At 41.2% G+C, this 25,141-nt stretch overlaps 1 protein-coding gene across 1 annotated transcript in view; it reads right to left on the bottom strand.

Moving 5' to 3' along the window:
• Positions 1-307: 307 nt before the first annotated feature.
• Positions 308-25,141, bottom strand: part of EEPD1 (endonuclease/exonuclease/phosphatase family domain containing 1) — a 61,061-nt gene continuing 36,227 nt past the window's right edge. The window contains exons 2-7 of the mRNA XM_020788166.3: positions 18,979-19,030; positions 10,367-10,477; positions 8,181-8,315; positions 7,870-8,002; positions 2,503-2,697; positions 308-794 (exon numbers count right to left, since the gene is read on the bottom strand). Of these exons, the coding sequence (XP_020643825.3) occupies positions 595-794; positions 2,503-2,697; positions 7,870-8,002; positions 8,181-8,315; positions 10,367-10,477; positions 18,979-19,030 (826 nt within the window). The 3' untranslated portion in view covers positions 308-594. The remainder of the gene's footprint in view (positions 795-2,502; positions 2,698-7,869; positions 8,003-8,180; positions 8,316-10,366; positions 10,478-18,978; positions 19,031-25,141) is intronic.

Genomic DNA, 25,141 nt, shown 5'->3' on the forward strand with positions numbered 1-25,141 from the left:
GTGAGGAGAATGATAGCAGGTGTTGGCAGGGCAAATGAGCTCCCTTCTACATTAAGGTTCTTTCCCAAATGCCCATTTAGGGCTCGCTTATGCTCAATTTCAAGATTCCACTTGAAGTGATACAATGAAAACTTGTGTCACGTGAGTCAACATTCACACGGCAGGGTTGTCTTTCGTTTTGATCACTGAAATATCCCACACATATTGCAGTGCACACTAAAAACTCAATTGAAAAACTGCCCTCCTAAGGGCTACATCTGTTATAGCACTATTTTATTAGAATTTAGAGAAAAAGAGAGCATTGAAGTACAGTATTAAAAAGTGCATTTTATTTGAAATTATTTGGGTATCCGAACAGAGAAATGTCCACCACTGTCTTCATAAAAAGTCACATATATTCCATGGCAATGGATACCATAAAACATCTGTAAAGGGGCACAGAGGTAGGAACGGGAAAAGGAGATGTTAAAAGCAGAAGCTGATTCTTTCTTAAATGGGAAAAAAGGCAGTTCTGGTTCACCATCAGGCCTTGCGCAAAAGGGTCTTCGGACTAGTCCTTTCATGAAGGCGAATGCAGTTTCAAATTTCCATTCATCATCGTTCATGTTTGCTGTTTAAGTCACTGCATTCCACCATCACTCCATTTCCATTTCGAATCATATCCTTTCTATTCCAGTCCTTCTCTGTGTAAAATTCAGCTAGTACCGGGCAGTGGCTTGATGCTACTCCACCCCATGACCAGTTATCAGGGATCCAGGGGTTTGTAAGACCTTCTCTTACAACTGCCCAATGACCTGTATAAACAAGTTTGCAAAGCATTAATGTTGGGGGAGGGGGAATCTACGTACTGTATTGCTAACACAAAAGCAAGCATTTGCTTTCTGGTGCAGGGTCTGGAAAATGAATGCAATGTTTCAGAGTTTTGAATTTTTTGTTAATTTCCTCTATTTGTACAGCAGATGTGTAGAGATCCATAGAGCAGAATAGCTTCAACTTCCCCAGAGCAGACCACCCCTTTTCCTCATTAACGTGGACTTAACAGTGTCAATAACTCACTCTGGGACATTAGTAGGAGAAAGAACTAAAACTATTTTCTTAACTTACAGTTGTGAACTGATAAATAACACGACTGTTGTTCAGCAACAGATTTTAAGAGACTCACAGCTTTCAAAAGACAGAAGAGAGGGAAAAGGCACAGTGGAGAGGCAGGCTTCTTTTTGAATCAGAGGCAGGGAAAGAACTATTGATTAGTGCTGTTAGTAAGCGACAATCACCCCAGCCCAGAAAGGTCCCTCCCAGCCATACCTACTAGAGGTAGCATGCGAGGTTGCAAAAATTCCAACATGCATTACTCTTAATTGGTTAAAATATTCAACAGTAATTTAAAATATTAATATTTTGCTTATTAAATACAAGTGACAAAGTTTTGGTTCACTTTTTTTGGTAACGATTAAAATTTCACAGTATTTTAATTTGGGAAGAGAGTCGGAGTGAGTTGACTGTTTTAATAATTCTAAACAATGTTTATAATTTAATAATTTGACAGTTATCACTTTATTAAAGAAATGAACTAATCATATAATTTTTTCTTAATGCTAACTAAATTAAAGTAACACTTTCAAGCTCTGCTGCAAAACTATTAAATCTTAAGTACAGTGGTGCCCCGTATGACCACGATAATCCGTTGCAGGAAAATCGCTGTACAGTGAAATCGTCGTCATGTGAAAAAATCCCCATTAGAATGCATTGAAAACCAGTTAATGCATTCCAATGGGGAAATACCTCATCGTCCAGCGAAGATCGCCCATAGAGAACCGCCGATCAGCTGTTTTAAATCGCTGTCTTGTGAAGCTTCTGTCCAGAAAACACCCATTTTGTGAAGGGAAGCCAGCCATATTGTGAAGGGAAGCCATTTTGCGGAGCTGGAAAAATCGTCATTTTGCGAACAAACAGTTCGCAAAGCAAGGACCTAATCATAAAGCAGATTCCCCCCATAGGAACCATTGTTTTGCGAGCGCTATAGCGATCGCAAAAAAGTCATACTGCGGTTTCGTCATACTGCAGGGTCATCGTATTGCGGGGCACCACTGTAGTTGTCAGCCTGCTCTGTGTCCGAGCATAATGGCAGAAAGCCTTGGATGACTGCTCAGGTCTTCTGAAGATCAGTGTAATATAAATAATGGAGTTGGAGGGAGTACAGAAACAAGCATATATGTAAGAGCACCATTTGTCTGGTGCTCCTGGCCAATGAAATCTTCTGCTGTAGAAACAGTACATTCTCAGCCACAATTGATGGCTGTGGAAAGAACCCATATAAAGTACAAAACAAGCTAATACAAGATAGCATGAAGTTATATTTCCACTTAATAAACAGCAGACACATTGCAGGAGAACCTCTTTGATCAAGTTACTTCTGAGCTTGTAACTGTCATAACAATAAAATACATATTCATTGAAGCCTGCTATTTTGAATTTTCATCTTCTCCTGAAAGGAAACCTTACCAGTGAAAATCTTCTTCAAGCTACGGTTTATCCAGATGTTATCAAGGGATTTGGAACCCTGAGGGTTCTTCGTGCTGATGTTGGTAAAGGTACTGGCAGGAACCAAATGGTGGAATTTTTCCTTCCGTAACAGGTCGTGGTCACTGCTGTCTGGAGCTTGGCCAAAGTCTCCTAAAATGATCACATCTTTTTCCCCTAGGGTTGGCAACAGTATTAAAAGATAGAGGATATGTGTGTTAAGCTGTGGATTGTGGAGAATGACATAAAGAAGGCCATCCAAACTCTCAGTCGTAAACCATTAGTCCTTCAACTCACCAATCAGAGATTTTCAGCTCCTTAAAACAATTCTGCCCAGCTCCTGTGGCTACTTCCTAAGCAAGGAATTCCTTCCATGAACATGTATCTGATGCCACCATCTCTTCCACTAATTTCTCCTTCAAAGATATGGGTTTGCTCTTTTTCCCACGAGACTTCTAGGCATTCAGGCACATTCATGTAGTTGTTATAGTATTTGCTCACAATCACTCACCACTGGAGATAGGCATGAACTGAACTAAAAACCAAAAAACCTCCCATGATTTGGAATAGTTCATGGTTCGGTTCATAGAAACTGTTTTGCTGAAATGAAATTAGGTGCTGAACTTTTTTCCACTCAGCACTTCGTTTTGCTGCCTGTCCCCTTCTCATTGCCCCATCACCTCCCTACCTCATCCCGCCACCTTGTCCCCCTCTGCCGCTGTTGTCATCACTGTTCTGCCAGCAGTGGCACAGCCTTCAAGGAGCCTGCGTTGCTGCCTTCTGCACAGGTGCCCAGCCACTAGGTGGTCACCCTCATCAGCTGGGAGGTGGGTGCAAGCACAGAAGGCAGCACTCAGAATCCTTAAAGGCTCTGCTGCCGCCACCGCCATTGCTATTGCCACCACTGCGGCAGTGGCATAGCAGTATCACAGCAGAAGAAGGTACACCCCACCACGACCAGGCACAAACATTTCTGATTGGTTTGTAGTGGTTCATTATCAGCTATGAAGCATCACGAACCATTATTTTTCAGGTTCGCGCCCATCTCTAATCACCATACACTATCCACTTGTTGCCTTTTGTTGTCTTGCCTAGTTTAGACTGCAAACAACCCTTTTTTCCTTTGGTGTATATAACCCCATTAAAGGCTACGTACCCTGAATAATAAAGTGCCACACACAATGAAAATAAAACAGTGTGGCTATTTTAGTGCTCTACACTAGTCCATGCATTCAGACAGAATGACACAACCGGCTGTGCGTTTCTTACTACGTGAACCCTCCTCTTTGTCCAAGTGCCTCCACTGGTTTTGAAAGCTGACAGTACTTTGCGAAGATACATTATCAGGCTCTGCCACCAAAGGAAATGCACTGTTGTGATGCTGTACTGACAAAGACCAGAGATTCAACATTGAGGAAGTGTCCACAATGAACATACTAGGAATCACAGTATTTTGTGAAAGCCTAAAATGTATTTCTCCAGTACAGATGTTGACCTACTATTAAAATAGATTGATTAATAATGAATTGTTTTAGCAGACTTTATTTACTTTCTGAGTAGGAAATATTTTTAGAGTACAGTATCTGCTGTTGATGTGTCTTCTGCTATGCAAGCAACCAGCCAGCAGAGGGAACTCACACTCAATAGCAAACTCAATCTCTTTGTCCGGCACAGCTTCACCAGGCATAGGACAGCTCCACCTGCAAACGACTGCAGTTCCTATTCAGAACACTACATGCTTCCTGCCCCGACTAATGGTCCTTTCTGTGCAGGGAGAAAGCAAGCACCCCTTTTTATGATACTCCATGCATGACAGATGCACCTCTCTGAGTATTGCACCTCTCTCACTGTACAATTTGCAAAAGAAATACATGTAAATATCACAGAGGTTTTAAGTTTTATTTCCTAGATGTGTGCTGTTTTGAAAAGTAACAAGTCATCTCAAGTATTTTGCTGCTTCAAAACTGGTCAAATGCCTCTCTAAAACTATTCTACTTTAAGGAACAAAAACAAGCACAAATTAATACTCGGCTAATAATCAGTAAGGCAATTCGCCAGAAAATCCTAACATATTAGGACGTAGCTAACATTGTAACCACAATAAACAGAGAGTGCAGCTACAGAGCAGTTTCAAAAAGGGATGAATGTGCATGTTCAACCCCAGAAATCCACGTATACCTGTTATTTCTTCTCACATTGGTCCCTCTAATTCTGTTCCTGACAGTTTCCCATCCATTACATTTCTCGGAATCTTACTGGATCTTTTCCCTCCTTGTTTTCCCCACCCACTGTTGTCAAACCTTCCTTTCTTCCATACCATCCATCAGGGAAAACACTCTCTGAGCAGTTCAGAGTGAATTAAAACGTCCTTGTGATCATGCAAACAAACCCACAAAATGCGGTGAATACAATAAAAAGCCCCGTCTCTAGCTGAATCAATAACCCTCACATTTTGACACAGTTTCTTTCTAATTTATTCATTTTTTACTTTTTGTTTTTCTGATGTAGAACAAAAATACTTCATCATCCAGCAGTGGTGTAAACAATTTGGAAAGCAACATTTTTTTTTGTTCTGCTTTGACTCTGTTGACACTAGTTTCAACTTCACATCATGTGGACACTGGGATGTAAAAATGGAATCAGAGGAGCAAGGAAAGGTGCATAAACGATGCCTTTAGTAAAGAAGCAACCTGTGCTGATGTCAGGGGGATTTTTCTTCTCAGTAAATATGCTTCAAGACACATTGCAAATCTCCCTGAAGGTAATTTATTTTTAACTTCATATGAACCAGAAATAAATCAATACAGTACTTGCCTAATAATCAGAAAAATTACTCCAGAAGTTGTTAAAACACACACCTTTGGGACAGTGGAGGGAGATGGAATGCTAATCATATCTTTTGCTTTACATCTAGTTCTTTAAAGTAGTGCTGAGTTCAAATCAGGCCCATAGAGCACCCTATGCTTAATTCAAGGCAATAAAAGCTAGCAAAGCATCAATCGTGTCTTGCAAATCAAATAAAAGGTTACATATTTCTGTGCACTTTTTCCTGAAACTGGAGATAGATTCTGGTTCAGAATGTTTTGAGTGCTGACCTTGAAAAACTGAGATAAGTCATCTAACTTTTGTTTTAGCTTTTGTTAAACAGTAAACAAAGGGTTAGCCTCTCATCCCCCACAACTGAGGCCAGTAACAATATTAACTATGGTGAGATCATGACAGCTTCACAGGAATCTCTTTGACTCTAACCCAGGGGTCTCAAACTCAATTTACCAGGGGGCCACTGGAGGCAGAGTCTGGGTGAGCCTGGGCCACATCAGATTTTCCACCAAGCAGAGCAAGAGCCTAAGGAAGCCGCCCAGGAGTTTCCTTAGCCTGTCTGGAGCTCCGAGGAGGAGGAGGAGGAGGAGGGGCGTGCAAGTTCTCGTTGCCAGCCGTGACCCCCTCCAGCTCCTTCTTCACTAACACCAGCAGCAGCACAAAGAAGCGGAGAAGGAAGGGAGCACCTGTTACCGCCTAGCCGGGGGAGGGGAGGGCACGACTTAATTGTTTTTAAAAAAACCCTCACAGAAACGCCTTGCCAAAGGAGAAAAGCCCCCATTGGTACCCGCACGCGCGCACACACACACACACACACACTCACGGAGGTCCGGCAACCTTCCTCTGAGGGCCTCCCCTCAAAAAAAGGTGCACTCAGCAGCAGCAGCTACCCCCACCACGACATAGGAGCAAACTTTGCAAAGCGAGCCCAGGCATCCTCCAGAGCCGAGGCGGCTGAAGCAGGACGAGGAGGAGGAGGAGGAAGCACCGCCGGGCACTGAGGCGGCCACTGGCCGGGCTGGTGCTGGGGGTGCTGAGAGAGAAAGAGAGCCAGAGAGCTGCTTCCCTGGAAGAGGCGGTGGCAGCAGCAGCTGCTGTTGGCAGCTTGGAGGCGCTCTTCAAGGACGGGCTGGGAGCGAGCTCTGCTCTCAGGCATCGTTCAGCGGCGGTGGGGAAAAGGGCCGGCTGCGCACCTTGCTCGCCGGCTCTCCTCCAAGAAAACACCTCTTGCACCCTCCATCTGAAACTGCAGCCTGCCAGCTGACAGACAGGCTGAAATTCTGGATGGAGGGTGCAAGAGGCGCTGTCTTGGGAGAGAGCCCACGAGTGAAGCGAGGCTTCTTTTTTTTTTTACTCTTGACAGCAGAGGACATGTGGCTGCTTCAGGGGGGCAGGCAAGGCGGGGGCCACAAACTATCGTCTGGCGGGCCACAGATGGCCCCCGGGCCACATGTTTGAGACCCCTGTTCTAACCCGAGGGCCAGCAAAGGGGCTGGAAATTAGAAAAAAGGAACACAGCCCAAAGGTCTGGTGCATTAACAGGCAACATAGCCAGAGTCCAGACTAGTGGCAAATCTGGAAGTGTCATATTTTAACACAGTTTACATATAAAACACAGCCAGCAAGTGCCTCTGTAAAAGATAAGTTCCCTCCTGGAATGAAGAGGAGAATTTTCTAAGATGACACCTGCTTGGAAAAATGCAGATACCATCAAAATATAGTGCACACTTTTTAAAAATATGTTATTTTCCACACAAATATAAACATACAGTGGGGTCTTGACTTAAGAACGGCTTGAGTTAAGAACATTTTGACTTAAGAACCACTCTCACAGGAAAATATTGACTTGACTTACATACTTAGATTTGAGTTACAAACTGAAAAAAAAACCACGTGGGAGGCAGGGAAAGTGCAAAATTTGAACTTTCAGTTAATTGTTGGCCAGTGAAAAGGGTGCCTGTCTGCTTCCTCACTCCTGCCAGCGTTTAGAGAGTGGACTGGGAGACGGTCTTCGGACTGCCTGGTACTGTACTGCCTGGACTGTATTTTCCCTGCCTTCCCTGAACCTTTCTTGACCTAAGAAAAAAAGAAACAAAATATCGCCCTCTAGTGGTCGAAGGCGGAATAGCAGCTTCCCATTAGTTTCTATGGACGGAAAAGAGCAGATACGGATCAAATGGTTTTCAATGCATTCCTATGGGAAATGCAGATTTGACCTGAGAACGTTTTGACTTGAGAACCGCCTTCCAATACGGATTAAGTTCTCAAGTCAAGACCCCACTGTAATTAATCAACTAATTCTTTTGATCAAAATGTATACACTGGATGCCAATGGTTCTGACATATACCTTCTGATGTTCTTACACATTCACAAAGAAGAAGAAGCCTAGCACAAGGATAGTGTAAAATGACTACACCAATCTGTTAAAAGTTGATGTAAATTTTAAAAATCACAATGAAGAATCTGAGTGAGCAATTTTCATTATTTTTAACACAGCTGGCTAAAACTGAGGAAAAATGTAGCCTTACCTTTCAGTGTTTCCTGGAGAGTCAGTGCAAAGGCTGATAATTTGTGGCTACTGTGGTTCTTCACAGTGTTTTCTCCCACTGAGGGCAATAGAGTCAGATGAAGATTGACCAGAGTTAGGTCATTCATTCCAACCTAGACAGGTGAAGCAATAGTAATGAAAACATGTCAGCAGTAATGCTTAATTCTTTTAGTTGCTTAGTAAATACTAATGAAATCTATTAGCAACCAAATAGGTTTGTATTGTTCAATCCCAAAATTTTGTGTTGAATTATTCATTAGGAGAAGACAAACCTGTTTTGAGCACTCTTACCCTGAAATGTGCAATGTATGGTTGAGGATAATTCTGCCTTCCATTACCATTTGTCTGAGTGTTCTCATAGGAGGTGACATCCTTCAGCTCTATCCCTGCAGTCGTGTCCCACAAGAACCCAGAATACTCCACACACTGGGATGCAAAAAGGAAAAAGGTAAGCTAGTTACGGTAAGGCACTATTCATTTCAATAACAACTAACTTATTTCAGTTGGGCTCCTCTAAGCATGACTACATCTGGATTCAGTCCATATGGATCCACGTACAGTAGACATATATCTTGACTGTCGATTACCAAAAGGAGTTGAACGGACTGCAGCTTTCGTCCTATTCTTGCATTATAACCTCAACAAGTGAGAAATGAATCCCTCTAGCTCCACTCCTCTCTGTATCCAAGGTTGACACTCACCTGTATATTTATAACTGTAATTTATTTGTTTGTTTATTATATGCCGCCCACACTACCCAAAGGTTTCTGGGCGGCTTACAACAATTAAAACACAGTAAAAAGATAGAACAATTAAAATATATGCTCTGAAAATTGCCATCAGGACCCACAATTGAAATTTCAATTAAAAGCCTTCTGGAACAGGAAGGTTTTGACCTGGCGCCAAAATGTCATCAGCGTTGGCGCCAGACGAATCTCAGTTGGGAGGGAGTTCCATAGTCTGGGGGCAGCTGCCGAAAAGGCCCTTTGTCTACAAGCCATCCCTCTTACCTCCTTGAAGGCTGGCTCTTTCAAAAGGGCCCCCTGGCTAGATCTTAACTGCCGGGTAGGCTCATATGGAAGGAGGCGGTCCCTCAGGTATCCAGGGCCCAAGCCATTTAGGGCTTTATAGGTCAAAACAAGCACTTTGAATTGGGCCTGGGCAGCAACTGGTAGCCAACGTAATTTAAACAGAATTGGCTTGATGTGTCCCCTAGCGGCCCCACCACTCACCAGCCGCGCAGCTTGATTCTGGACCAGTTGCAACCGCTGGACCGTCTTCAAAGGCAGCCCACGTAGAGTGCATTGCAGTAATCTATATGAGATATTACCAGTGCATGTGTAACTGTCATGAGACTCCACTCATCCAGGTAGGGCCGTAGCTGGTACTGTTTCCGCAGCTGAAGGAAGGCAACCCTGGCCACCGAGTCCACCTGGGCTTCCAGAGTCAGACTGGGGTCCAGGAACACCCCCAGGCTGGGGACCCTGTCCCTTAGGGGGAGTGTAACCCCATTCAGGGCAGGGAAATGGCTCTCCAGCCTATCTAGCAAAGCACCCACTAACAGCACTTCCGTCTTGTCTGGATTGAGTTTCAATTTATTAACCCTCATCTAGTCATTATCAGGTTCAGACACGAGTTCAGCACAGAAACCACCTCACCTGGATTAGTGGGAAATGAGAGGTAGAGCTGAGTGTCATCAGCATATTGCTAACTCCTCAGCCCAAACCGCCTGATGACCTCTCCCAGTGGTTCCATGTAGATGTTAAACAGCATGGGGAACAGTACTGAGCCCTGAGGAACATGACATAAAGGCCATGGGACAGAGCAACTGCCCCTCCAGCACCACCCTCTGGACATGGTCAGCGAGGAAGGAGCGGAACCACTGTAAAGCGGTGCCCCCAACTCCCAACCCAGCCAATCTGTCCAGAAGAACACCGTGGTCGATGATGTCGAAAGCTGCTGAGAGGTCCAGGAGTATCAACAGGGTCACACTCTCCCTGTCCCTCTTCTGGCAAAGGTCATCGTACAGGGCGACCAAGGCAGTCTCTGTACCAAAACCCGGCCTGAAACCTGATTGAAATGGATCCAGAAAATTTTAACCTTCCTTTTCAAAAGCTGCAAATATATGTTTTTACATACGTAATGTTTCAATATTCTTAAATAAATGCACTGGGAAACATAATTTTATTTAAGCAAAACTCTTTGGGTTTAATGCAATTGTTAGTCTCAATCAATGGGACTTATGTAAATGACAACTTAACTGAAGACCCACTAATTCAATGGTTCTATCGAACTGGTAATAATAATTTGGTTTAGCCTTTCATTTTCCTGGCATAAAATTTGCTGCAGTCTGACAAAAACAAAAGAAGCAAAATCAATTAAAAAGGTTCAGGAAAAGCGAGTAACAAATATAATTACATCTCTGAGTGGAGAAACAGAAAATTTACGAAAAACTCATGGTGTCTGAACGAGGATACCTTCTGTGGTTGGCCTGTAGATTTCTCTGAAACGACGGCCTTCCAGCATCCCCGTGGGCCCTTCCATCGCCGGGTGTTTGGCAAAGTTGGCTGGTTCAGTTCCGTGCAGAACTGCAAAAGGATCAAAGGGTAAAAATCACTGAATAGACCTTTTTGAAGAATTTATACAAGAAAGGTGAAGGAAGTGTCTCTCTTTTTCACTCACACAAAGATCAGCCCCTGAAACTCAGTAAAGTATGTCAAAAACACTGTGCTACCATCCTGCACATTTCTACTTATTACTGCTTTATTGTTGCTTGATGCTGCACACCCATAGGGAGCTAAGCAAATAGATACGAACAGCAAAATTAACACATAGTTTCAGGCAGAGATTTTGATGAGCTACCAGGCCAGTTACCTCAACTGGGTGCTCAACTGGGTACTTCTAAGTGTGTAACATGAAATCAAACAACTCTCCTGCTGTGCTATGAAGAACACACTGAGCTGAACACTAAAAAGATCCTGTGAAGCTCTGGGCAAGTCCCCATATAAACAAGAGAGCAGATAGAGCATATGCTCACAGGGGTGCTCAGAGGGCCCTCCTCAGAGGGGTGGCAGCTTAGCTTGGACACTGAGTTTGGACAATGTGATGAAGTGTGTGTTGCAAGTTCAAAGTAAGAAAAATGTGTACCACATCTCTGGCAAGAAAAAGCTAAATTCCATGATTTGTATAAGCTATGGAGATTTGCATAATTATTCCTTAATTTACATTATCTCTTCTGCTTTTAATATTTGTTATGGAGGGGGGCAGTAAGCTCCCTGGCACACAATAAGCCTGGCTCTTGGCACACAAAATCTCATGGAGCACCTGTCCTGCCACATACATCCACCCTTGTCTTTTTATCCACAATTGCTACAAATATGCTTCTTTCTAAAAATTAAGTATAAAGTTCTCAGGATGTTGGATTCTATTGCCAATATCCAGAGCTTTTTTTAATTGGAGGGGGGGGATATCTTCTCCTTGGGCCTGCAGAACTAAAATATACGTATCTCCTGTCATATTTTTTTTTTGTACATGAAGAAAATGTGGCAAGTGTACTATCACTCAAAAAGAAAAGAATGTAAATACAGTACATATATAAGGTTACACCAACAGCATAATTCAACCAAAGTTTTACACATTTCACTCATGTAAATTAGTGGAATGTTAGAAGCCTGTTTAACATTGGGGTGTGTTACTTTATTTTCTTGCTGTAGAAGTCTTAATATTTTTGAGATTATTGTTATCTTAATTTTTGTTTTCAGTTTTCAGATACAGTACTACTGCCATTTTCAAACTGCACAAACTGTTAGGCAAATGGAAACCAACAAGAGGCAACTCAATTTGCAGATATTTTAAATTAATAGGCCATTTTTTTCGATGCCAAGAAACAAAGTCATCAGGGAGAGGAAAAAGATGAAAGGCTTATTGGTGAGAGCATCAATTTTAGAAGACTTATAAATGGTTCAGCAAAAGAACTGAATTCAAAACAGGAGAGAAGAAGAGGACACTCAGGAACCAGCCCTGATTTTCAAAGAAGTGATGCTATTTTACATCCAGTAAAACATCTGAAGGAGAATACAGAAGCAGCCTCAGCAGCTGGAAAGAGCTAAATAAGGCACTAACTCTTATAAAAAAAAAATTAAATATGCCCTCTCAACAGAAAGGGAAGATGGCTGGTCTCCAAGTGTTTCAGGCCCCATTCGTGCTGATTTACAGCCCCCTCAGCCCTTTTAGAGAACTGGCTCTTGGTACTGTGCAGGAGGTGCATTGATTAGGTCATCCTTAAAATGGTATTCTCACTATACCAAGCACAAATGGAAGGCAATGCAGTCAAATCGTTCTTTATTAAACTGGGTCCTAAGTATAAGAATTATATTCAACTAAAGTTATCGAGTGACAAGCATTTATGTTGCCCTTCTGCTTACAAAGGATGGGGAAAGTGATTTCCACCAACTCCTTCCTCTGTCTGCAAGCCCTCTATCATATCTCACTCTGTTCTCCCCCAAAGCAGCTCTGGGTGCCAAGAAGCTGCAGAGGAAAGAATGAGGCAGGGGGGAAAACCCACCCAATTTCATAAACTAAGTTTGTGGAAGGAAAGTTAGGATCTGGGCCATTGTTATCATCATCACTATCACTAAGACACTATGATTGTGTTGTCAATGTATAGTGGTGTTGTTGTTTTTTACAGGATGGCCTAACAACAAAGACATGCTCCTAGCCGAAGGAAGATTAGATTCAATAACTTTTTCATACTTCTTTCTTTCCTGCAATCTGTTCCCACTGCGGAAGATTACACCGTGCTAAAAATACATTTTAAAAATACAGTATTTTTTAAATTAAAAAACAATGGCTATTTAAAATTTTTAAAAGGCTTGAGAAAGTCCATACAGGATACATACTGACACCTTGTGAATTCTATAGTGCCAGGAACTGGAGTTGTAGCTAGCATTTGTTTGGTCCTGAATCATTTTCCAATACTTCAATATTTTAGAGTGAGAAGACCAAAGAACCCTATCTGAGATAAGGGACCTCAGCCACAAACTGGGACAAGGACTGCACTTATCTTTATGGTGCAGGTATCCCAATAGCAAGCCAGAGTATAAACTATGGGATGGATTTGACAGTGCCTACTTTTTAAACAAAGCAATCTATCACGACTGCATGGAGTGCTAGCAGATCTCTCTTCCAGTTATCTTGATATGAACAACTGTCTGGTATTTTATTTCAAAACAAAGCCTCGTTTGCTGAATAAAAGGATAGAATAGAAGATGGCTCAATTGTTCCTGAAAAGAACATATTTATGTTTGTTGCAAAGTTTCTAAGAGAACCAACAATTCTGCTGGTTTAGCTGGTTTTTTATTTTTGCTGTTATTGTTGTTGTTTTACCAACAGATACATCACATTTGAAAAACCTCTCCTAGGAAGAAACAACTAAACACATTATGGCATCTTAAAGGCTACCACTTATAGCTTTGCTCTAGAATGTGGGCTCCGCTGGTGCTTGTCGCCGAGTGGAGCTCCTTTGTCCTCCCCTCAGGATAGCACGAGACCCGCTATTCTCGTAGACACCTGGGGGGGGTGTACATCCTAAAAAGGACGCTCCCCCATGTGCTCAGCCTTTTTCGAAGCTTCCGTCTCACCTGCCCGCCCAATATCCAGTGTGAGTCTGACTGGTCATCCTATTGGGGGCTGGATAGGAAATTTTGACCCGCTACTCAATTGGCTGAAGTAGTTGTGGGAATTTTTCACCGATCCCACACTGGTATGTGGTTAACATAGTTTCATTGCTATTTAATTGTTTTAATGTTTGGTCACATGGCAGATAGAGTGGAAGGAAACTGTCCCAATGAGTGCCCATGGAGTTCAAGCAGTGCATAGCGGGTCTGAACTTTTGCTGCTGTGGATCGTGAGGTTGCAGTGCTGGGAGGAAAGACCTGCTGGGGCCCTCCCCAGGCTAAGAGCCACCAAAGGCTGGGGGCTTGCATGCCTGGGGGGCTTGATATTTTCCCAGCCGGGGTCATGCTGTTTTAGCATGACAACAAGGCATGGGACTCACCCATACAGGTTGGTGAGGGAGTCCTGTGAGACCTTCGACACCAAACCTGATACCATACTACCACAGGCCCTTGGTTTCTAACCATAAGTTATGGCATGTTAATTTAATAAAGTGTGGCCCTATTTATACCCATCACCAGCGTTTCACCCCATTATTCCAGAGTGGGAAGGTAATGAGCTTTTCCTGGCTACAGTCTAGGGAAATTTGCAGAGGACCTTCTTTTTTCAGTTCAAGAATAAGCTCACTGGCAACCACAACTGAATCCAGAGCGCGCGCGCGTGTGTGTGTGTGTGTGTGTGTGTGTGTGTGTGTGTGTTTTCCCATAGGAGGAAATGAAGCTGAATAGCAGAACACATGCTTTGCATACAAAAGAACACCCAGAAAGTACTAGTCCTGAAAGCAGTACTGGTTTCTCTTCCTCCTCTGTCATAAAAAAACTGGTTCCTCCTGTACCACCAAAACCACTTCTTTCCAGTCTGCTAGGATAGTTCTGAGCTCTCCCTCACCCCAACCCTTTGCTGGCTATATTTCAAATTCCACTGTGTTCCCCTCCAGTTCTTGCCCAAGAAGTCTAAGTAATTTGGTGTTTTATACCATTGGCCATCAAAAGCCAGTAGAGACCTGAAACAAAACGTTGCAGAGCGTAGAGTGTTCCTTTTCCATGTTTCTGCCAGTAAAACATCTCCATCTCAATTCCATTCCCCCTCTCACTGGACTTTCCTAATAGTCATCCATGTCCACTGAACATGCTCAGTCCTCATTGAAGCTTTTTCCTAAGGGGTTTCCTCCCCTCCCTATACTTCTCCAACTTGAGAGTGAAGAATGAATGGCCAAAGACATAATGGACTTCTTTACAAATCTCTAGATTTTCCAGACAGTTAGCTCCCACCACAACCAGCGCACAACTGCACCCTGATAATGCTGCCTGCCCAAGCATTCTATCAAGCCACTTTACCAACTCCATGTTGACTGGCGACCTCTCGAACTTTAGTCCAAAAAAGTAAGTTTTCCAAACTCTGTTCTTGCTAGAAAAGTAGAGGCAGATCTTTGAGAAAGCAGAGATATTGATTGTCTTTTTCTCTACAATAGTGTGTTAGCAAATTGCTACAAACTGGAAGGGAACTTGTAATCTAACTTTTTATTCATGGAAAAACAGAATATAGCATGTTGTTCTAGTTGAAAAATTAACTCATCAGTACTTAAATAACCACACTCCCAAGGTGACTTTTTTTCAACACTGTGGTAATAAGAATGACAAGACTTATTTTCCACTAGTCTCCCATGCCAATCTTTGGTGCAATATTCTGATCTGATACAATTTACAATGATACTATATATACTTTATACTATTTTTATACTATTTTGTATTATTAAAAGAGAAAGAGACAAGGAATATGGCAAACAGCCCCCACTGTATAGGGTTTTTTTGACATCTTTCTTCACACTTTTCCGTTGCTCAAACCTTCTTTGTTATACATAGAGAATGCAACAGATCTTTAACATGGGAATTAAGGGAAAATCTTCAGCTACTTGCTCCACAAAAGCCAGAAAACATTGGAATTTATTGTTAAATATATACTATAACACACTGAAAACAATATCCTCTAATTTCTATGCTGCAATGGCAGTCAATATGACCCACTCTTATGTTTTATTTGCTGGCACAAGAAGTCTTAGGCTCAAGCATTAAATTAAAGTGGGAAATTTACGTGGACTTTTGCAATAATGCAATTTCATCAGGTCAACTTGGTTTAATTAATTTTAATATGCATCAACTTTGATAAACCGGCAAACTGCACAAATCAAAAACAATCTGTACTAATTCAGTTAGTTTTGGCTGGATGGTTTAATAATTAATCTTGGCGAGACAAAACAAGCAAGCCAAGTAAATTACACAAGACCAAGCCAATGTGAGCATTTGCAGTGTTTGCAAATGCTGAAATTTTTAGCATCTGCTTCAAGTTCTAAAAGTTTTTGAAAAGAAAAGAAAAAGATTATCAACCGACTCATAGGATGACAGACTACTCCTCTGGGCATATACACCTGGATATTTCTGATCACCTCCTCCTGTGGGAAAACTCGCCCACTCTAAGCTACAAACTTGAGAAAGGATCCTGGAGCCTGCCATCTGTTAAAGAACAGGCTTAGAGTTCAGTTGGCTGAGATCTCAACTGACCCAGAACTTGGAAAAGTTATGCTTGGCCTATTACTCACAGCATTCTAAGAAAGGAACTTCCCTAAGCTCATCCCAGGGTACAATGGTTTTCTGAATGGGCCGTCTACCAAAGGTTAATGGAGCTCACTAGTCTTGGTAAGAGGTATAGAGCCAAATAAAAGAGAAAACTGCTTTCCTTTCTTGTGTGTTCATCTGAGCATTTCTGATGCGGCTACACTGGAGGTTCAAAGACCAAGTATGAGCAGAGTTAAATCAGACTCGGACACAAGATCTCAGATCAGATAAACATAAAACACATGACATCAATAATCAGACAAGTTTACTGAAGGTTCTGTGCACTTAGGAATAACATACGGACATTGTAGACAGAGATGGAAAAATGTTTTTGTTTTGTTCTGTTGCACTCCCAGAATTCTGCTGCCAACATGGTCCCTCTTTCCCATCTCTGACTGTGGATTTTTAATTAACTGATGGATGTGGACACAATTTGCACTATTTGTGGCCCCTCCCAAAAACTGTTGAATGTGTGGAGTTCTATTTCAGGGCAGTTCTTCCCCTATATTCTTATTACCCTAAGGATGCTATCAGCTGAGGTTTTCATTGTGCTGTTTTTCAGTCTCATTGGTATGGCTGAGGCTGCAAATACATGGTCAAATACCATGAGATTTGCTCCACTTATAAAATGGTTAAATGTTTCTATTGATCACATGACGCAAAGGCTATTTGAACCAGTCCAGTCATTTTTACTACCAAAGCCAATTTATTTTCTATGCCACTGTGGGCTTCTATCTTTTCAAGCTGGAATGATTTGAACAGGCTTTTTCCTATGTGACTGTGATACATTATTACAAAGATGGGGGGGGGGTGTTTATAGGCGACAGGCAGTTGGGGCATGATGTTCAGGACCAGGGGAACATGCCCCCACATTCTTTCCTCTCCCCCTTTCCTCTTCCTCTCGTCAACCCCCTGCTCAGTGCAGGAATACAAATCAAAGGATATCTGCCAGGTGGTTGTCTAAATTTCTCTTGAATACCCCCAGTGTTGGAGCAGGAGAAGTTCACAGTGCTTATGTTTCAGCAAAATGGTCAGAAGAAAGCCAGTCAGAAACAAAGGATCACTCAGTTAAAACCTGAAGAAGCATGGAATGGTTGAGGGATGAGGGAGATTGGCTGCCTAAGTAGGAGAATGGTGGTGGGGTGGGAATCACAAGTTAGGACTGCCTAGGTAAAGCCAGAAGAAAATCAGTTACCATAGCAACAAAGCCAACAAGTTTCCTTCTGTCTTTATGGCCTGATTTATCAGTGCATGCACAGACCGATACATGCAGCACAGTATATTCCACATTGCATGGGCACAGTAGGCAGTAAAGTACATGGTTAACTAGGCTGATTAAGAGAACTAACACCCCCCCCCCGCCCTGCACGTTTGTAGTTAAGCCAACAAAAAAGTGGGAACTTTGTGTGTGTGTGGTGGGAGAAGCAGCATTCATTTAAGCAGCACTCTCTTTTCTGCTTAACAGTCAACTCATGAACAGTCTGCTTTGCTGTGAAAGTGATTATGAACTAACAAAGATAACAATGGGTTTAATCACTATGAAAAACTGATCTGGCTGAAAAAAACACTAAAGCTGACCGGGAGGAGGAGGAGGGAGATGGCTGCTGGAAGCCCATAGGACTCCGTCCTTTTTAATCCACAGACTCTGTCCAATTCAAAATGACATACAATACAGGAAGAAATGCCAGTATGGAGAGCAAAAAGAAGCAACTTAAATAAAACATAAACTTGTTTCCCCATTACTGCATATTGTTCGATGAGAAAAACAAACACAGTTCTAACACAAAACACAGGCTTGGATCTATATACATTTATACATCACTGCCCTGACAACAAACTTAATCACAGAATCATAGAAAAATGAAGTTGGAAGGGGCCTACAAGGCCATCAAGTCCAACCCCCTGCTCAATGCAGGAATACAATCAAAGCAGATCTGCCAGGCGATTATCTAAGTTTTTCTTGAATGCCTCCGGTGTTGGAGGTGTTAGTGGCAGAATGACAATAGAAGAAGAGCTAAAACAAAAACATGGCATGCTGAGTATTACCTGGCAAAGAAAAACAGGGGACTGGGGGAAAGAGGTGGAGTTGAGAAGGATGTGGCTTACTGGGTATAATGCTGAATGGGAGCACGTCTGCTAGGTCAGGAGCAAGAACTGCAATATTTTGTTGCAGGTCCTATTCTACAGTATTTTGCACAACTAATCAGAAAGCCACAAAAAATGAGGAAAGCAAGAAGAAAATATTGTGAACCAGAGGAGCTCGATAACTAAAATCAAAAGAGTTACTTTAAGTACCATCTTGATGGGATTTTTTAATTTCACCTCCTCAACTCGAACAAGCACACTGTCCTTGATGCACAAAGCCACAATCATAGCAAAAGTGCTTTGAAGCTCATCTTAATTTTCTAAGCGTTTCTTGTGAAATGTTAGTGAAACATAAGTGCTACAATCTGGGCATTCAGAACTAGTTGTATGGATCTCTGGATCTTTGCCTGTAAAAAAAGGCAGACGTACAGTACATAATGTAGTGGTTAATCAGACTGGCCATAAGAATACTCACAGAGAAAAGATCAAGACCTAACAGTTTGTGCTGTTTCTGCCACAGAGTGGAAAAAAAGGAAACAGTAGATTTCCAGCTGGGAAGCAAATCTCATTCCACTGACATAATGTAATTTGCAATGTATTGGGGGGAAGGAAAATCTCTTATTTATATGGCATGAGTCACAGTAAATAGAGCATCCTGTAGTTAATATATGATTTGTGCTCAAATAGATTTGTGTCGCTTTACAAACAAGCTTAAATACCTTTTCCAGTGAATCTCTGTCAGCCAACTCCTGCACAGCCAGAAGCTTGATGCTGTAAGAAAAAGAGGGAGAGAAAACAGAAAATATGTCATTTGAAGCAATGTGGAACTAGCTCCTGGACACCTGAAAACATTAAGCAGCAAGTTATGAAACACCGATTACAAGTTGGCCAATCCTTTACAAAAGTGTAGCCCCTATGCCATTTATGTGAACAGTCATGAAATCGACATATCTCTGTGAACTGCAAGCAACATGCAAGAGATTCCTTCACTTATACTCATGAGGCTGCATGCTCCGTTGAAAACAGATGCAATTTCTGAAAAGTGCTTTTTACTCTTTGGCCACAATTTTACTATACCAAAACTCAGTACATAAGAGCCAAAGGAATAAAATATATACCACACTTTCGTGAATCTGGTGCCCACCAAATGCCACATCATTGGGCATGTGGGCAGCAAATGATGGGAGTTGTAATTCAAAACATTTGGAGAGCACTTGATATTTTACTACATCTGAAAGAGGGTTCCTGGAATGTTACTGTTGAAAGAACTGTCATGTAGTATCAGGTCAATGGGAGAAGCATGCCACTGTCAGCACTGACGAACGAAATGATTTTCCATAATTCAATTCAGACTCTAGCTATTCATCCTGAAAATCAAGAGTCATATTCCCTTTTTCCTTTTCAAGAGAGATGTTCCATCTCAGAGCTAACAGAGAATATGACTACAAAGAAGATTACCCAAGGTTGATGCAAACTTCTCTATGTTGCACTCCAGCATTTAAACTGCTGCCACAGTTTACACAGAAATCATGATTATACAAGGAAGGAACGTATCAAGTGTCCACACATCATATAGCCTTCCATCTTCTTCACCCTTCTCTAACATTATCACCACTCTCTTACCCACACCATTCTCTTCTTTTTCTTTTAAAGTTTAGCAAGAGAAACAGCACTGAAAATGACATGACTTGGTAAGCACTTGAATTTGCACTGCATCTAGGAGAAAGAATGTTGTTAAAATGCAAAATACATTGTAGCCGTAGTCCTTAAGAGTATGAACAGAAGGCAGGCAAAAGGAGCAAGGTTCATTCACACATCCTACTCTGTATATCATTGATGATGTCATCTAGAAACACCCAACAACGGCCTGAAAGGATTGATATAGATTATCACTGTAGAAAAAAACAAGAGAAAAGAGCACATCCGGAAGCACTATCAAAAGACATCGAATTTTACCACATGCTGAAAGACTGAGTCTACTTGTGATTAGTGGCCATGCTGTTTTGTAAAGGGAGTAAGTATCAACAGGAACAGTGAGAAACACAACATAAACCATCTAGATGCTTTCAGACAGAGCAAATATAACCTTGTGGCACTTTAATAATGAACCCACTTGGTGGATTGTGGCCACTTTTACAGATGCAAGTGTATCTGACATTCATACAAACAAGAGGAACTGGGAAATATAAAATGTAATGGAAATGTCATTTCATTCGATATTTCCTTCCTCGCTATGTTTATATAAACATCTGTCTATTGAGGCTACACTCCATGCATCTGAAGAAATGGCTTACGCCAACTAAAACTTACTAGTCTTAAAATGCCAAAAGAGTCTATTGTTTTTGCATGAATGTAACCTCTTTTCTTAATAGATACTTTGTTAGAAGATTAACAAGCTATGGGTCACCACTGCACCTTGTGGGCAGGTTGCATCAGCCAAAAGAAACTAAAAAAACCATGAAAAGGTGTCTGTTTCTCATTATTCTAATACTGAGCTGCATATTTCAGGAAATCTACTTCATTTCATAATAATAATAATAATAATGTTAATTCTGTCAACATTTTTGTAATGTGCATTGACAGATGCAACCACATGTTCCAAAATGTAGTAAAAAGGAAAGAAAAAAAAGAATGAAGATCACTTGTTTGTTTATTCTTAAGTTCAGTCAAGCTCCTGTGTTGACTAATTGAAAGTATAAGGTTTCTAAAGAAGCATAATCACCAAGCAAGGATTTATAGCACTGCATAGTGAAGCAGAGATCAATTTATTTAAATGGGTGTGTGGCAGCCTGGCATCACTGCCTTGTGCAGAAAGCAGAACTGATTGGACATCTTCAGTGGTTTTCCTAGGACTAGCAGTACAATTGATCTAAAAATAGGAGGCAATTATTGCTGGCTGTCCAATACATTACATTCCTCCAAGGTTTTACAAAGGACTGGAAAGGTTGCCTTCTTTAAAAAATAAAAAGCACCATTACATAGCCAGCCACAGGGAAGGATCATCTGCAGAACAGGTACGGTGGACCCTTGACTTACAGACGGCTTGACTTACAGACTTTTTGAGTTACAGACTTCTCTGGCCGCAAAATTTAGATTTGACTTGCAGACTGAGATTTGACTTACAGACCAGAAAAAAACCAAAATGGAACAAAAACGGCCTATTATGGGATTAATCGGTTTTCAATGCACTGTAGGTCAATGGAGACTTGACTTACAGACTTTTTGACTTGAGAACCGCCTTCCAATACGGATTAAGTTCTCAAGTCAAGACCCCACTGTATAGTACAGAGGCCTTAGACTGAACTTGCAAACTCAAGATTCTGCCCAATTCTGAGGTGAAGAAGCAAGATCCAGAAAAACTAGCCTCAGTAGCCCAAACAAACAAATAAATAAATAAACAAACAAACAAACAAACAAATAAATAAATAAATAAATAAATAAATAAATAAATAAATAAATTTTAAAAAATCTAATATTTATACCAAAGCAGCTCAAGTGGTAAGGCTGGACCCGAACAAAGGATCTTGGGTCAGGATTACTTTGAGATCTGAGTAATAATCTTCTGGTAGCGCCTCTGATCACTGTTGCCTCTCACACATCCAAAACTTAACACAAGCCAAACATGGCAGTAACCTACAGCAGGAAGGTTCACTCACCCATTTCACACTAGTTTGCTTCATCCCATCAAAAACAGTCTGTATTTCAAATGAAGCATGGAAGCCAGACTGACCCTGCACAATACTGTATATTGTTTGCTTCATCCTGGTATTACTAAGCTGTTCCAGAACTTTCACACACTGCAGCCCCCCCCCCCAAATCACGGGAAACTGATCAGCACCTCTGTGTCCAACAAGGAAAAAACAAAAGTCTTCGGCTGAAAGCAGTGACTTAGGTCCAGGTCTGGGGCAACTAGCACTGCAGGAGAAGTGAGCACTCCGAATCAAGGGAATGAAGCATGAGAATCAATCCTTCCTTCCTTCCTTCCTTCCTTCCTTCCTTCCTTCCTTCCTTCCCTCCCTCCCTCCCTAATGGAGTGAGTACCTGAGAAGTTACAACCAGCCTTTTTACCATACACTTGGACCTAGTTTACTTTAACATTTCTCACTGTAACATAGCAGGATGATATAAACAAAAGGATCTCAATCTTTTAGAGACCACTAATCACAGTCACAAAGAACCTGATATACGGTCATGACTTCTACCATTTTATGTATCAGAACATAATAAAAATCATCTGGTCCTTAGCAGGTCTGAAGATTAGGTAAATACAACCTCAGATGAACAACACATGACGTATTACACTGTGCCGTGATTTATTTTACAAAAATAAAGCCAAAATGGAGACGCCATATGTGAAAAACTAAGTACTGTACATCCTTACTGTTTCCATAGGAATTAAGACACTAATAGCAGCCAGGTTCTGCTAACCAAATACTCTTTTGAGTAATTGATCATCAGCAAGTGTAGCCATCTTTATAAAAGCCACAAAGTTTTAACAGTTTGCTGGTCTGGATTACTCAGGTATGTATTAACACAATGCCAAGGAACACATTAGCAATGATTGTAGAGAAGCAATTGTTGCTGCCCATAAATCTGGGGTTATAAGGATATTTCCAAACAATTTAAAGTCCATCATTCTACAGTGAGGAAGATTATTCACAAGTGGAAAACATTCAACGCAGTTGCTAATCTTCTCAGGAGTGGACATACAAGCAAATTCACCCCGAGGTCAGACCGTGCAGTGTTCAAATTGCAAAAACCCCAAGAGTTACATCTCAGACTCTATAGGCCTCAGTTAACAGATGAAATGTTAAAATTAATGACAGTACAATTAGACCAAGACTGAACAAATATGGTTTGTTTGGAAGGGTTGCCAAGAAAAAGCCTCTTCTCTCTAAAAAGGACATGGCAGCACAGCTTAGATTTGCAAAGTTGCATCTGGACAAACCACAAGACTTCGAAAACAATGTCCTTTGGACAGACGAGATAAAAATGGAGATGTCTGGACATAATGCACAGCACCATATTTGGTGAAAACCAAACACAGTATATCAGCACAAGCACCTCATACCAACTGTCAAGCATGGTGGTGGAGGAGTGATGATCTGGAGTTGTTTTGCAGCCACAGGACATGAGCACCTTGCAATTGTTGAGTCGACCATGAACTCCTCCGTATACCAAAGTTTTCTAGAGTCAAATGTGAGGCCATCTATGTGACAGCTAAAGTTTAGCCAAAATTGGGTCACGCAGCAGGATAATGATGCCAAGCACATCAGCAAATCTACAGAACGGCTGAAAAAGAAAAGAATCAAGGTGTTGCAATGGTCCAGTCTAAGTCCAGACCTCAACCCAATGGAAATGCTCTGGCGAGACCTTGTGAGATCTGTGCATAAACTAATCCTCGCAAACCTCAATGAACTGAAGTAAAGTTGTAAAGAAGAGTGGGTCAAAATTCCTCCACAATGATGTGATAAAGTCATACAGGAAATTATTACTTCACGTTATTGCTGCTAAAGGTTGTTCTACAAGCTATGGAATCGTAAGATGTACTTTTCACACAAGGCTTCTCCATTTTGGTTTTATTTTTGTTAAATAAATCACAATGTGGTGTAAGATGTCATGTTATTTACCTATTTTTCAGACCTGCTAAGGACCAGGTGATTTTTTAATATATCCTGATATGTAAAACCATAGAATTCTAAGAGTATGTACTTTCGTTTTCACATCACTATAAATCATGAAAGAAATAAAATACTTCTTTCTTCTGAGAAGGACACATATATGTTTATAGGCATCCTGTTACATATAGTTAAAGCCTGTTTTACAGTTGCATTGGTGGTCAAAGAAATCATGTGATTAGGAGAGACGTGCAGTATCCAAACTCACTATCAGTGAGCTAAAAGGGCACAGATGGATAATGCATGCCAGACAGAAAACGACAGCACACTGTATTTGCAGAAAGAGATGGCAACATGATTAATAACGAATTCTTATTTATTGTTATTAAATCCTATGCCACACCCCAGGCTCCTTCCATCTGTTATCAGTAGATACATGCACCCTGGTTGAGAATGGCTGAATAGACAACCTGTTAGGAAGGCAATTCAATTACATTTAATATTTTTCTCCTCCGCGTGTCTCTATAAAACTCTGTCTACTAAGGCTACACTTCAACTGGGAGAGAAGGACAGGATAAAAATCAATCAAACAAATGAAAATTCATTCATGAATCTGAAAAAGCAGGCTGCAGTCCTCAAAAGCCTATGTTCAACAGTGTGTTAAGTTTTTAAGGTGCTGCAGGACTTCTTGTTCTTTCTGAAAATGGCAGAAAGCTTAGCACGAAAGCATCGGCAGCTTAAAGCTTTGTTTTAGTTAGTGTGATAATTTAAACATCTACCCTTGATTATTTATTTATTTATTTATTTATTTATTTATTTATTTATTTATTTATTTATTTATTTATTTATTTATTTAAATTTATATGCCGCCCATACTACCCAAAGGTCTCTGGGCAGCTTGCAACAATTAAAATACAATACAATTTCCTCGTGATTACTTGCACGAGGAAAGCAAACTCTGTATGTTAATGTAAGTAGTCAGAGAGTTAAGAGTTCTATTTTGAGCCAATTCTCAACAACAACATTAACTATGCCTCACACTTATGCACACCAATATTAGCACCATTTTAAAAACTGACTACTGCAGTTTTGATATAAGATCTAGTTCCCCCCTCTTCCAGCTCTAAATAATTTACTCTGCTGCCAAATGAGGCTGCAGGCCATACTCTCGCAGAACTTCTCTTCAACTTTCTCACCCTTGCTTTTCTTCCACCAGTAGTAAAAATGTTTTTAAAAATCATTATATGACAAGGACTCCAGCAGC

The sequence above is a fragment of the Pogona vitticeps genome, chromosome 6 (assembly GCF_051106095.1).
Source record: "Pogona vitticeps strain Pit_001003342236 chromosome 6, PviZW2.1, whole genome shotgun sequence".
NCBI lineage: Eukaryota > Metazoa > Chordata > Lepidosauria > Squamata > Agamidae > Pogona > Pogona vitticeps.